Here is a 15,354-nt window from a genome sequence, read left to right as displayed (position 1 = left end):
GCCATTTTCTTTTTTTATTTATAGCGTTTTATAGTCGTTTTTGTAGAGAACATTTTTTCAAACAATAATAACTAAGTTTTGCCGTCTTAATCTCTGGTTTAGTTACCAGTTCTTTGATTTAGGAGAAACTTTGTATCTCGGCAAATAAAAGATTTTTCTATAAGCAGAACAGATAATTTTGTAAAACAAAACTCAACACTACCAAAATGTTATCGAATCTCACGAAATCATTAAAAGTTTTCGAGACGTGTAAACCTATACTAGGCATAATGGACGTAGCCGCAGCGCGTGCCAGATCTTCGTTATTTTATTAAAGCTGAAAGTTTCTCTGCCAGACACCTAAGTGTCACCTAACTGGCAGGGGGTTGCCATGATACGAAATTTCTGGCAATGCATAACGTGATATCTAATCATCATCATCATCATCATGATCAACCCATCGCCGGCTCACTACAGAGCACGGGTCTCCTCTCAGAGTGAGAAGGGTTTTGGCCATAGTCTACCACGCTGACCATGTGCGGATTGGTAGACTTCACACACCTTTGAGAACATTATGGAGAACTCTCAGGCATGCAGGTTTCCTCACGATGTTTTCCTTCACCGTTAAGCAAGTGATATTTAATGAATTAAAACGTACATAACTCCGAAAAGTTAGAGGTGCGTGTCCGGGATCGAACCCCCGACCTCCGATTAGAAGGCGGACGCCCTAACCACTAGGCTATCACAGCGTGATATCTAATACTATTCCGAAAAAAATATATGCAATGAAACTTTCAGCTTTTATAAAATAACGAAGGTCTGGCACGCGCTGGCTCTCTCTCTATAATGTTCGCTTGTTGTATCTTGTAATAAGTAATTCGAGCAGAGGCTCTAGAGCTCTGCGAAGTCAAAGATTTATTAAATTGCTCCTTACCTTCCACATTCCTGGAATATTCCATGAGATATGCTGGTAATTCCGTCGTTCAGTCGGATTCCATTCTTGCCTTCCAGCCTCAGGACTATGTGCTCGATGATCATGAATATTAAGAAGTACGGGTACGACTGAAACAAACGAGAAATTTACATGAATAAATGCATTTTAGAAAGACTTCGACTTTTCATGAATGATTAACGAATGCACTCTTGAAATCAATGCATTTCAGAAAAAAAAAATTACCACTCTTTCATGTGGATGAATTGGCGTCGGAAAATGCCATTCGGATATATTGCGAAGCCCTTCATACAAAAAACCGACCAAGTGCGAGTCAGGCTCGCGCAACGAGGGTTCCGTACTACAGTCGTATTTTTTTCGACATTTTGCACGATAATTCAAAAACGATGATGCATAAAAATAAATAAAAATCTATTTTAGAATGCACAAGTGAAGCCCTTTCATATGATACCCCACTTGATATAGTTATCTTACTTCAAAAATTACAAATACTAATTATTAGTTTATGACCACAATTTAATTTTTTTTGTGTGATGTAACCACAAATTCACAGTTTTCAGATTTTTCCCCTAATGTCAGCTACAAGATCTACCTACCTGCCAAATTTCATGATTCTAGGTCAACGGGAAGTACCCTGTAGGTTTCTTGACAGACAGACAACAAAGTGATCCTATAAGGGTTTCGTTTTTCCTGTTGAGGTACGGAACCCTTAAAAGTAGATTTAACGGCTACTTCGGATCGACAATAATTCTCTCAGTCAAATCGGATTCGGAACGGAATCAGTACTAGGCGATGCATAGCGTTCGATCGGATCTCATGTTTAGAAGCGTGATTCCCATGAGGGAATAATGGTATTTAGTTGTGTATCAATTAATTATTTACGATCAATATAGACGGGCCCTAAAACATCAGTACGCCCTGCACACCCGCACCCGCCTCATACCCCGATTGCTATCTCGACCTGTTGTGTTCTATAGGTACTTCGTCTGTATGCATCAGCACTTGTTACTTTCTTGCTGATTGTAAACCTTATTTCCCAAACGGCTACACTTTTATTGGTTCTTTTGTGTTGTCTTCAAGTTGCTTGTCAGCAGTCAATTTCTCAGCTGGATACCTTAATAATGGTGAAAGATTTCTTTCACTTCAAAAATAATAATAACCATTAACCAGTGATGACAGATATTATGTTTTATACACAAATACATTGACTTATATATTACTTCGTATGGACAGGGCCATTGAACAAACAAAATGCCACCGATCGATTCATTGGTGCTTTAGCTCCAATGCAACCTCAGTGACGTCTGGATTTCAAACGGGTCGTTCATTAGTATCTAAGAGGTGGCGCTGATTTATTTGGTTCCAAAAGCTTGAAAAATTTTGTTCGCTTGGGCATATCTTGTCATTTATATCGATAATACAAATATCTTATTTTGCTATCATCATTACTCAATCTCATTTTATCAGAGGGACACTCAAGTCTATCTATCGGCCGTCTAAGAGATTTAAAAGCAAGCACTGACTACTCCAATCCATCTGGGTAGGGTATATGATCGGGTACTCGATGCAGAATTTGTCGGATCCAATTCTATTTTTGGATTTGTAGGTTGTAATTGTAGGGCTGGGCAGCCAAAATATCCCCAGAATCATATTGATGAATAAGTAAGTACTTGGATTTTATGCGTATTTGGATTTTATGTAAGTTGTAGTTTAGTCAATTTTTGAACCTTTGAAATGTATAAATATTATTGAATTTAAATATGTTGTTATGGTATATGAACTCAAGTGAGTAGATATTTGCATGTCATTGCGTGGCAAATGTGATAGTATTTAAGTAAATTGTAAAACATCTTGTAAACCTACATTTGAGCAAATAAAGATTGATTTGATTTGATTTGTTACGTTTTTTTCGCCTTCCATTTCAAGCAGCTTACTTTCATCTGACATGCGATAAGTTCTTGCGATTTCACTCGTGATTTCCTTATAATTTTAACTGGATTGAATGTACCGTAATAGTACTAGAACAGCGATCACGTTTAACTAGATCGACTGCCTCTAAAGGATGTTCGATATCATTAATTGGTTTTCAATCGCAGACTCCCGGAATAGGGACTTAACGACTATTTAGGGGACTACTACACGACTCCTAGTCCTAATATTCTAGTATTCCTGTCAAAGTTTGTATGCTTTTCGCACTACAATAGCTAAACCGATTCAGCTGGGAATGGAAATAGCTTAAATGGCCTGAATTAACACATAAGTACGAAGCGGTTTGCCTCCTCATTTGTAATGCGAACCGCTTCCCTTCCAGTATCAGTTTTCCCCTCCAATTATAATATGGGTACTTTCAAATCAAGAGTGAATAGACATCTTCTAGGCAAGCGTGCTCCATCTTAGGCTGCATCATCACTTGCCACTAGGTCTGATTACAGCCAAGCGGTATAAATTATAAAAAATAGGCTACGTTTTATCCTGAAAACTCAAAGAGATCTTGCGGGATTTTTTATTTTAGATTAGAACTATAGTAAGTAGGTTCTCTTACTTCAATAGTTAAATTTCAATCGCACTGGTCGTTGCCAAATATTACCCTACTTGTATATTATAATTATAGTTCAAAAATAACCTGGCTTGTACCCAAATGACTAAAATTAAATCTTGAACATCGCAATATATAACATTCTATTTCATAAACAAGAATTATTATTGCAATATTATAATATAGCGCGAAAATAATGGGCAACATTGCGTGCTTTTTTTAATTGAAAAATTTAAAAAATTAGATTTTCTTTGCGGAACCAACTTTATCATTGGGTATACCAACCAGCCATTCTGCATACCTAATATTATATCCCACTCATATGACAAGGATTGGAAGAACTGCCGATTAAATCAGCCTCAAGTTTTCATATAAATCCATACTAATATCAAAAATGTGTCTTTATGTTTGTCTGCTACCTTTTCACGGCCCATTTTTCAACCATTTTTTACGGAATTTGGTAGATAGATAGCTTGCATCTCAGATAAGTACATAAGCTACTTTTAATATAAAAAAATCAAAGAGTTCACACGGGATTTATAATATCTAAATCCACGCATCCGGTTCTAAAATAATATATTTGTATTGTAGAACGAGTAGATACCTACATGATGGTCTGTGGGGGCCATAATAATAGATCTTTCACTATCAAATATTTTTAAATTGATTCTAGAGTGTAAAGGTCGCTTAATAAGTCAAAGATCATTTATATTTTTATCAGATCGCCCTGGTTCTATTACTGCCTACTCTCAGAATTCTCAGATAAACGACTTTTCTTCAATTTCAATAATATTAGAAGTCTCATTAACAGAAGGTCAAGTGGGGGTCATTGCCTACTTATTTTTGTAACTTTCCGGTGTTATTATAGTTTTAGTCGAATCATTATCATCATGTCAACCCATTTCCGGCCAACGATTGAGTTCAGATCTCCTATTAGAATGATAAGGGCTATAACCTACCACGCCGCGCTGGCCAAGTGTGGATTAGCAGACTTCATACACCTTTGATAACATTGGAGAACTCTAAGGCTTCACGACATTTTCCTTCACCGTTAAAGCAAGTGTTATTTAAACTTTTAATCAAAAGTACATCACGTTAAAAAGTTAGAGGTGCGTGCGCGAGGTCGAACCCACGACCTCCCGAATGTAACAGTCGAATTGGAGGCGGGCGTCTCAACTACTGGGCTATCACGGCTGTTATGAATCTAAATCTTGCACTAATTAAACAAAAAAAAATATATCAGGCACAGTAATGCAATGGTAAGGTTGGGCACGCGTAAAAATTGACAATATCTAAATATATAAAAGGAAAGGGTGACTGACTGACTGACTGACTGATCTATCAACGCACAGCTCAAACTACTTGACGGATCGGGCTGAAATTTGGCATGCAGATAGCTATTATGACCTAGGCATCCGCTAAGAAAGGATTTTTCAAAATTCAACCCCTAAAGGGGTGAAATAGGGGTTTGAAATTTGTGTAGTCCACGCGGACGAAGTCGCGGGCATAAGCTAGTTAAGAATCTATTATTCTTACGGAACCATAAAAATAACAGTAAATAACTGAAATAATTCAATGTGTGCAATGCATTGACTAGTATGGCCTTCTTATAGTATGAAAAGTAATCAAGGGACATCGATATAAATGACAAGATATGCCCAAGCGAACAAAATTTTACACGGTTTTGGAACCAAATAAATCAGCGCCACCTCTTAGATAGGTACTAATGAACGACCCGTTTGAAATCCAGACGTCACTGAGGTTGCATTGGTGCCATTTTATTTGTTCAATGGCCCTGTCCATACGAAGTAATATATAACTCAATGTCAAGGGATTACAATCTACGAGAACATGTCGTAATCTTTGGTCGTATACTATAATTACCGACGACAATATATTATTATTTGCTTAGTACTAATGTAAAGAACCTTGTACCTGTCTATACTGTTTCTAGGGTTCCGTACCTCAAAAACTGAACCCTTGTAGGATCACTTTGTTGTCTGTCTGTCTGTCGGTCTGTCAAGAAACCTACAGCCTACTTCCCGTTGACTTAGAATCATGGGCAGGTAGGTAAGTCTTATAGCAGACATAAGGGGAAAAGTCTGAAAAACCGTGAATTTAGGGTTACATCACACAAAATAATTAAATTGTGGCCATGAACTAAAAATTAGTATTCTCAATTTTCGAAGTTAGATAACTATTATCAAATGGGTGGGTAACGTTTATAAGTTTAGGTTAATATAATATTGCTTATTAGCCTCTCTCATAGGCTAGATTTTAATGGTAGTAAAACTCATGGTGTCAGTACTTTACGACCAAAAAAAAAAGTGGGTGGGTGGGATTTATATTTATTTTTATGCATTATAGTTTTTGAATTATCGTGCAAAATGTCGAAAAAATACGACTGTACTGCGGAATCCTCGGTGCGCGAGCCTGACTCGCACTTGGCCGGTTTTTTAATGATTTGTTTTGTATCTTTTGCATGTTTTTGTCGATGTACAAAATGCCGTCGGAATAATTAATGGATTCGTGATCGGTATAATTTGACGTTGTAATATAATTGTGAATGCTTATGTTTTTTTTATTGCTTTTTAATGTAGATATTTATAGTGCGCTTGCTTACCCAGACCCGCGAGTCTGGCGGGGTCTCAAAAGCCCGAAGCATTTTTAAAATCTTATTTTTTTTTTATGTTTGACTTATGTATTTTTATATAGAAGCAGGCGTTACTTTGCGGAAGTGCATAATATACAATGAACCAAAAGCTTAATTTGCTATAATCCGCTGATACAGGTCGCTGAAAAATACAGATTCGATTTGAGTATGTTTTGGGATTTGTGTGGTGCTGCGTGGTGGTGGTGCGTATTGCTTGCCTGGTGGCTGCTTTTTCCTGCATGGTTAGCAGTGGGAGGGCGGGCGGTGCATTTCGCATGCTGTATGTTGCACAATACAGATTCGACCTGTTTCAGCGGATTATAGCAAATTAAGCTTTTGGTTCATTGTATATTTAGGTAATTTTATAAAACTTAAAATAAAATTGTTGTGTTTTTAAGGTTCGAAATTTATATTTTTCTTGTCATAAAATATTCATAGTTGTTAGGTATCTCGGTATATTTTATTGAAAGGATTTTGGATTTCGGTTAAACATAAAGAAATAAGTATTTCAGGATTTTAGGAAGGAAAAGGGAAGAGAAAATTTAATTGAACTTTCATAGACAGGTAGGTAGGTATAGGGTTATACAAAAATTGATTTTTAAGAAGCTGATTCCGCGCGGACGAAGTCGTGGTCAAAAGCTAGTTAGTCATAAAATGAAGAATCTACTTCCAGGTCTTCTGGACCCCGGCAGGTATAATTTTTTTCACCAAGCTTACGTAGGGTTAGTAATCAATTAGAGATAAAAAACGTGTCAACATGTTACGCTAATGATTGATTTGTGAATGGTTATATTTTTTTTATTGCTTTTCAATGTCGCTACAGTGCATTTTAACAACCCGTGAGCCTGATGTGGTCTCAAAAGCCCGGACTATTTTTGAAAACTTTTACGTCTTATATTATGTACCTCATCATCATCATCATCATCAACCAATAGACGTCCACTGCTGGACATAGGTCTCTTGTAGGGACTTCTACACGCCACGGTCTTGCGCCGCCTGGATCCAGCGGCTCCCTGCGACTCGTCTGATGTCATCCGTCCACCTAGTGGGGGGTCTTCCAATGCTGCGTCTTCCGGTGCGAGGTCGCCATTCCAGCACTTTGGGACCCCAACATCTATCGGTTGTACGAACTATCTGCCCTGCCTATTGCCACTTCAGCTTCGCAACCCGTTGAGCTCTGTCGGTTACTCTAGTTCTCCTACGGAACTCCTCATTTCTGATTATGTACCTACTAGCTTATTATGCCTGACTGCGCGACTTCGTCCGCGTGGACTACACAAATTTCAAACTGCTATTTCACCCCCTTAGGGGTTGAATTTTCAAAAATCCTTCCTTCCTTTAATAGCTATCTGCATACCAAATTTCAGCCCGATCCGTCCAGTAGTAGGTATGAGCAGTGCATTGATAGATCAGTCAGTTAGTTTTTCTTTTTATAAATTTAAAAGATTTGATACAGCAAAATAAATTTAAGTTTTTGTTTAATGGTCATCATTACTGTAGTATATGTAAGGTAGATATGAAATAAATAAACCAGTTAGCAATCGACCGCTGTGTTATTATCACGTACATTACATTGGCGCCGAGTCGGGATTAGAAGTTAAAAATAAACACGCGTGCAATAATTAATATTTGAGAATGCCTTTCGGAAAAATTGAGCCGTTTGATCTGTTTTCTGGGAAGTGGTCGTTATATGTGCGGCGAGTGGAACAGTTCATATTTCTTAATGAAATAAAAATTACACACAAAGTCGCCACGTTGGTAACGTTAGTTGGTGAACGCACGTATAATTTGATGTGTGATCTATGTGCACCAAATAAACCGGAGGATAAAACCTTTGAAGAATTGGTAAAAATAGTGAAAAATCATTTAGAACCTCAACGTTCCGTATACGTGGAGCGGGAAGTGTTTCGACAGCGAAAACAAAAGCCGGGGGAATCCATATTGGAATTTTTGCAACAGTTAAAGCATTTGGCAACGGAATGCAAATTTGGGCAAAATCTGGAAGAAAATCTATGTGAACAGCTCCTGACTGGTTTACGGAGTACAGACATTAAAGCTAGATTGCTGGTCGAGACTAATCTAACATACAAGAGGGCGGTGGAGCTAGCTCTAGGATTAGAAGCTGCGGAGAAGCATGTGGACAGAGTGAGCGGCCGCAATAGTTCGGGCGGTGCATATTCTGGGGACTTCGGCAGCAACATAGGAACAGGCGCAGGCGGCGCGGCCGGCTCGAGCGCGGCCGGTGGCAGCGGCGAGGCGAGCGGCGAGGGCCTGCACGCGGTGCGCGGCGCAGCGGCGGGCCGGGCTAGGCCCGCGGCCTCTTCGGCGCTTTGCTGGCGGTGCGGGAAGCCTCATCGGGCAGATAAGTGTCGTTATAAGCAGTACAATTGTGATTTATGTTTACGCAGGGGACATTTGAAAGTTATGTGTAAAGCGGCAAACAAAACGACCGAAAAGGGCCATAATTTCATGAGTGATGACTCGGAAACTGAAATGTACAATATACGGGCGGTTTCAAGCGGAGACAAACCGTATTTTATTAATGTTAAAATAGGGGATAAAACACTTAAATGTGAGTTGGACACGGGTAGCAAAATTTCAGCTATTAGTGAAAAATGTTATAATAGTATGTTTTCGAATTATAAGATATTGAAAGATGAAATAAAATTATGCTCATACTCGGGCTCGCGAATTGAACCGATCGGGTTTATATTAGTAAATGCATGTATCGAAGACAATTATCAACAGAACTTACAACTGTATATAATAAAAAACGGGAGTCGTCCCTTGTTAGGTAGGAATTGGATTCAAAAATTTAATATAAATGAATTATGCATTAATAATATTTCACAAGATTATAGTGATAATGAGTATCGCGATCGGTTCATAAACGAGCTAAGGACAGAATATTCTTCTGTATTTACGGATAAGTTGGGCGAATGTAAGAAACAAATTCGTTTGCAGCTCACAGATAATAAACCGGTTTTCATTCGCGCCCGGCCGGTACCTTTGGCATTGCGAACTGCAGTGGAGAGAGAACTTAATCGTTTAGAAAAGGAAGGATCGATCTATCCGGTTGAACATTCGGACTATGGTACACCCATAGTTCCGGTTATTAAGACTTCGGGAGAGATTAGGTTATGCGGGGACTACAAATCAACGATTAATCCTAAGTTAAAAATGGATCACTATCCGCTTCCACGCATCGAAGAGTTATTTGCAGCTTTGACCGGTGGTCAGGAATATTCTAAAATTGATCTGACAACCGCGTACATGCAAGTACCTCTCCACCCAGATTCGCAAGCGTGTACTGCGATTTCGACGCACTTAGGTACCTACGCTTTCAAACGTACACCTTATGGGTTGAGCTGCGTACCTCAAAAGTTTCAAAAAATTATGGAAGAAACTCTTAGAGGCTTACCAAACACGGTGGTATTTTTAGACGATATTTGTGTAACGGGAAAAGATCGGGAAACACATCAAAATAATCTGAGAGCTGTAATCGAAAGATTGGCGGCAATGGGCCTAACTGTAAAAATAAATAAATGTAGTTTTTTACAAAAAAGCGTTTCTTACCTAGGGTTTATTATTGATAGACATGGTTTGCACCCGGATATGACAAAAGTGGAGGCTATTGTGAAAGCTCCAACACCAGGAAACGTGACTCAATTGAAAGCTTTTCTAGGCCTAATAAATTACTATGGCAAGTTCGTTCCTAACTTAAGTTCGTTACTACATCCATTATATTCTCTCCTAAAAAAAAATCAGCCATGGAACTGGGATATAAATTGCGAAAACGCTTTTATAAACATAAAGAATATTTTATCAAGCGACAGAGTGTTATGTCATTACGATCCAGCGCTTCCGTTAGTGTTATCAGTAGATAGTAGCTCGTATGGTATAGGAGCAGTCCTCGCGCACGTATTCGCCGACGGAACGGAGCGGCCAATCAGCTGCGCGTCGAGAACGCTCGGAGACGCGGAGAAGAACTACAGCCAACTAGATAAAGAAGCACTGGCGATAATGTATGGGGTACAAAAACATCACCAATACCTCTTTGGTAGGAAATTTATTTTAAAAACGGACCATAAACCTCTGGTGTATATTTTTGGGCCAAAAAGCGGCATTCCACAAACGGCAGCAAGTCGACTACAACGTTGGGCGGCTAAATTGGCAGCGTACCATTTTGACATCAATTACGTGAAATCAAAATGCAACGGCAATGCGGACGCATTATCCCGCTTACCATTAGAAGGTGAGAAACATGACAGACCACTCAAATCAGAGAAACATTATTTATTCTATGTGAATGAAACGTTACCGGTGAGTTATAAAGAGATTGCAGCAGAAATAAAAAAGGATAATTTATTAAGTCGAATTTATGGCTATATTATGTTTGGATGGCCAGAAAAGTGTAAAGAGGATGAACAGGCATTTTTTGTAAGGCGCGCAGAGCTGTATATTGATCATGGGTGTATTTTATACAAATACAGATTAATAATTCCCCAAAATTTACAGGAACGGGTTTTATTTGAAATTCATTCGGGACATTTAGGAATTGTAAAAATGAAGTCTATTGCCAGAAATTACGTGTATTGGCCTTCTATAGATAAGGATATCGAGGCGGTGGGACAGAAGTGTGAAGCATGCCGAAATGTACGAGACGCCCCTCCTAAAACCACTTTACATCCATGGGAATTTCCGACGGGACCTTGGAAGCGACTACATGCTGATTTTGCTCAAGTCCATGGGAAATATTATATAATCGTAGTCGATGCGTATAGTAAGTGGCTAGAGGTGGAGCAAATACGTAGTACCACGGCGTACGATACCATTAAATTTTTTCGAAGTTTATTTTCTAGACTAGGGTTAATTGACCAACTCGTAACGGACAACGGCCCCCCATTCCAAAGCGCAGATTTTAAGGAGTTCTGCAGTAAAAATATTATCAAGCATGTTACATCTTCGCCGTACAGACCGCAAGGAAACGGAGCTGCAGAGAATGCGGTTAAGACGGTGAAGAAAACTATTAAAAAGGCTGTGTTAGAAGGCGTAGACATACACGCCAGCTTATGTCGATTTTTACTGCAATATAGAAACTGTCCACATGCAACCACAGGAGTAGAACCGGCAGTAGCTCTGTTAGGGAGGCGCCTACGGAATAGACTAGACGCAATGCGGCCGAGTACGTCTAAAATAGTGGCGGAGGCACAGAGTAAACAAATAGAAAGCTCAGGCGGAGTCATCCGAGAATTCGAGGTAGGAGATAAAATATTAACACGGAATTATTCCACAAAGGGTCATAAATGGATCGAAGGAGATATAATAGAAAAAACGGGGCCGGTATCGTACAAAATATTGCAAAACAAAGGAAATATTTGTCGCAGACACACAGACCAAATTTTACCACTGAGAAATAGTCGATTTTCGTGGAACGTCGAAACAGAACCAGAAAGTGCGGAGATAAGTATTACGGATCAGTATGTAAACACAAGACCCCGAAGACGAAACGAAATAGTCAAAGAGTCGTATTCACCCTGGAAGGATGCGGAGGAGTTTGCAACTCAGCGGGGGTCACAGGAATGCGAAGAGCAAACGTCGACCGGAACGCCGTCGCCACGACCGGAGCGGGTACTATCCCCGACGCCCGAACCAAGCGCCGGGGGACTGACGCCATTTCTAGAATCTTCGCTGGAAAGTATGGAAAGACCTAAGCGAGCGTGCCGGCTACGTAAAAAAGAGTAAGAATTAAGAAATACAATTAAGTAACCTATACCGAAAAAAAAAAATCAAAAAAAAAAAAAAAAAAAAAAAAAAAAAGGAATAGAAAGTTTCAATTGAGGCAAGTTTCATAAAATACATACAGGGTACTTACATTGTTATAAATATATACGGGAGATAAGCTATAGGGTGTTATCTATGGTTCAGGGAGTGATTAAGTTTTGGATATATTATGTAGGTAATTAAAAAGGGCAATTAAACAATCATCCATTTGTTCTTAGCAAGTAAAATAGAGTAGGGATTTTTTTTTACTGATTCAAGTGTTTAGTTTATTAGGGGAAGGAGAAGCGGATATACATAATAATTAATTAGTAGGATGTAAGTAATAAGCTAAGATAAATTACCTATGTATTTCCTATGTTAAAATCAAGCAACAAGACTTTTTATAGGAAAGAGATGTGTAGTATATGTAAGGTAGATATGAAATAAATAAACCAGTTAGCAATCGACCGCTGTGTTATTATCACGTACATTACAATTACGAAGTATTTTACGGAAAATTATTAAAATAAATAGAGATTATTCAAATGAAGACGTAATATAAGTGTATTTTATAGTCTAATGTGTACCTGCTATTTACATAACATTATGTGTTTTTTAAGTTATAGAATCTTACTTCCAGGTCTCTAGTACCCCATCAGACTAATTGCGTAATTTTTCCATCAAGCGTAGGTACAGTTATTAATGTCAGTCAGCGACAAAAAAAACGTGTCAACATTTTTTGCGACGCTGTCATTTGTGAATGATTATTATTTATATTTTTTGCTTTTCTTGTTAAGTAGTAAGACGTGTAGTGTATGTTTTAAGCATCCGTGAGCCTGTTCGGGTCCCAAAATCCCGTACCACTTTTAAAACCTTATTTTCCTCCCTGGCGCAGTGGTAAGCGCTGTGGTCTTATTAGTGGAAGGTCTTGGGTTCGAATCCTGGCAGGGGTTTGGAATTTTACAATTTCTAAATTTCTGATCCGGTTTGGTGGGAGGCTTTGGGCGTGGCTAGTTACCACCTTACCAGCAAAGCCGTGCCGCCAAGCGATTAAGCGTTCCGGTACGATGCCGTGTAGAAACCAAAGGGTTTAGTAAAAACTGCCATACCCCTTTCCAGGTTAGTCTGCTACCATCTTTGATTGCATCATCACTTACCACCAGGTGAGATTGCAGTCAAGGGCTAATTTGTATCTCTTAATAAATACTATAATATAATAAAGTCCAAAATGTGTTAATTGAGAAAGCGGTCTCTATTTGTCTATCTGTCTGTGTATGTGTAGTACTATACCTTTGGAGATAGATGGTATCTCGGAGATGGAATGGCATAATCTACTTTTTATCCCAGACAATCGAAAAGTTGGCATGGGATTTAAAAAAAGTCTCAGGGTTGAAGTCACGGGCATTATTTAGTATAAGTACCATAAACTCATCATAATCACTAGTCACGGTCTTGTTTTTAAATGAATTTTTTTTTTTTAATACACAAAAGTTTCTTAAGTTTGTGTTATCATGAAATCTAAATATATAAAAGGAAAAGGTGACTGACTGACTGACTGATCTATCAACGCACAGCTCAAACTACTGGACGAATCGGGCTGAAATTTGGCATGCAGTACCCGTAGTACAAGATTTTACGTCTCACCAAACCAAACCAAATTCGAGAGTCGAAATACTTCCGCGTTACAGTAAACTGGATCTTAAATGCCTTGTTTTAAAGCTCAAGTTTGTCTACACTTCTACAGCCAGCGCTCCAAGCGGAAACATTGCGAAATTAAAATCAGTGGCATTGAATATTTGACTTCAATTCAAGGCTGTTTAGGTCCATTTTACTGTAACGCGGAAGTATTTCGACTCTCGAATTTGGTTTCGTTTGGTGAGACGTAAAATCTTGTACTACGGGTACAGATAGCTATTATGACGTAGGCATCCGTTAAGAAAGGATTTTTCAAAATTCATCCCCTAAGGTGGTGAAATAGGGGTTTGAATTTGTGTAGTCCACGCGGACAAAGTCGCGAGCATAAGCTAGTATAAAATATACGGCTTTTCAATTTAATTTTATAGTCGAATACCTATATTTTATATTTCAATTATTTTTAAAATAAGCTGTAAAATGAAAAATATTCTCCCAGGTCTCCCAGACCCCGCCAGGCACACAGCGTAATTTATTTCACTAAGCTTAAGTTGGGTTAGTAATAAACAATCGCAACAAAAAATGTAGAGTCAACATGTTTTGTAACGTATACCTACGCTGTGACTTGTGGATATTTATATATATTTTTTGCTGTCAGTAGTAATAATTGTAGTATGTGTTAACCGTTTGTATGTCTGGCGGGGTCTCAGAAGCCCAAAGCATTTTAAAACTTGATCAAGTAATATTTCGTTACACTGAGCCAAAATAATTCAGTTAAGACATATATTTTAAAGAAAACAAACTTATGGTTTTGTAAAAATATAAGTTTATGAATTTTATGGTCATCTGTAGTATATACAAAATTCAAAGTCCTGACTGACTGACTGACTTATATTATATCAACGCACAGCCTAAACCGCTGGTCCTAGAGATATAAAACTTGGAGGGTGTGTCCTTTGTAAAAAGTAGGTATCCACTAAGAACGGATTTTTCAAAACTCCACCCATAACTGGGTTAAATGGGTGTTTGTAATTTATGTAGTCCACGCGGATGAAGTCACGAGCATAAGCTAGTACTTGATATTATTATCATGAAACATTTTACGGATTTTTTTTAAAGATTAGACCATAATTAGAATAAATAAGATTAGAATAAATGAATCTCATTTCTAGGTCTCCTGGACCCCATTAGGTTAACGATGTAATGTTTTTTTACGTAGCTTACGTAGGGTTTATAATAATCATTCAGTAATAAAAACGTGTAGTCAACATTTTTTATTAAGTACATAATAATATACGCTGTGATTTGTGAATGTTAATATTTTTTTTGCTTTCTTTAGTTATAGTACGTTTTAACCGCACTTGAACATGGTGGGTCTCGAAAGCCCAAACCGTTTAAAAAATATTATATTCATGTTTTGGTTCACTTATATCATGAACGAAATAATTCATCATCATCATCATCTCACTGCAGAGCACGGGTCTCCTCTGAGAGTGAGAAGGATTCGGCCAATACGTCTATAGTCTACTACGCTGGCGGATTGGTAGACTTCACACACCTTTGAGAACATTATGGAGAACGCTCAGGCATGCAGGTTTCCTTACGATGTTTTCCTTCACTGTTAAAGCAAGTGATATTTAATAGGCTACTTGACAATTTTTTTAAGTTGGTCTTAAATGGTTAATATTTGTCCTATTATATCAAAAAAATTAACACTATATTTTTTTGCGCCCTAAAAACCGTAAAACTTTAATTTAAAAAAATATTTTTCTTAGACAGGTGAAAACACTGTCGGCCATGTTTGGCCGATAGATTATCTGTGCTCTGACGTCATGCATT

General features: G+C 38.2%; 1 protein-coding gene across 1 annotated transcript in view; it reads right to left on the bottom strand.

Moving 5' to 3' along the window:
* Nucleotides 1–15,354, bottom strand: part of LOC117986847 (alkylglycerol monooxygenase-like) — a 41,827-nt gene that overhangs the window by 8,558 nt on the left and 17,915 nt on the right. Inside the window, 1 exon segment of the mRNA XM_034973770.2 lies at nucleotides 914–1,041. Coding sequence (XP_034829661.2) covers nucleotides 914–1,041 — 128 coding nt within the window.

Source organism: Maniola hyperantus, chromosome 12, assembly GCF_902806685.2.
Source record: "Maniola hyperantus chromosome 12, iAphHyp1.2, whole genome shotgun sequence".
Lineage (NCBI taxonomy): Eukaryota > Metazoa > Arthropoda > Insecta > Lepidoptera > Nymphalidae > Maniola > Maniola hyperantus.
Note: the sequence above shows the minus strand (reverse complement) of the source record. Positions and strands in the feature narration are given on the sequence as shown.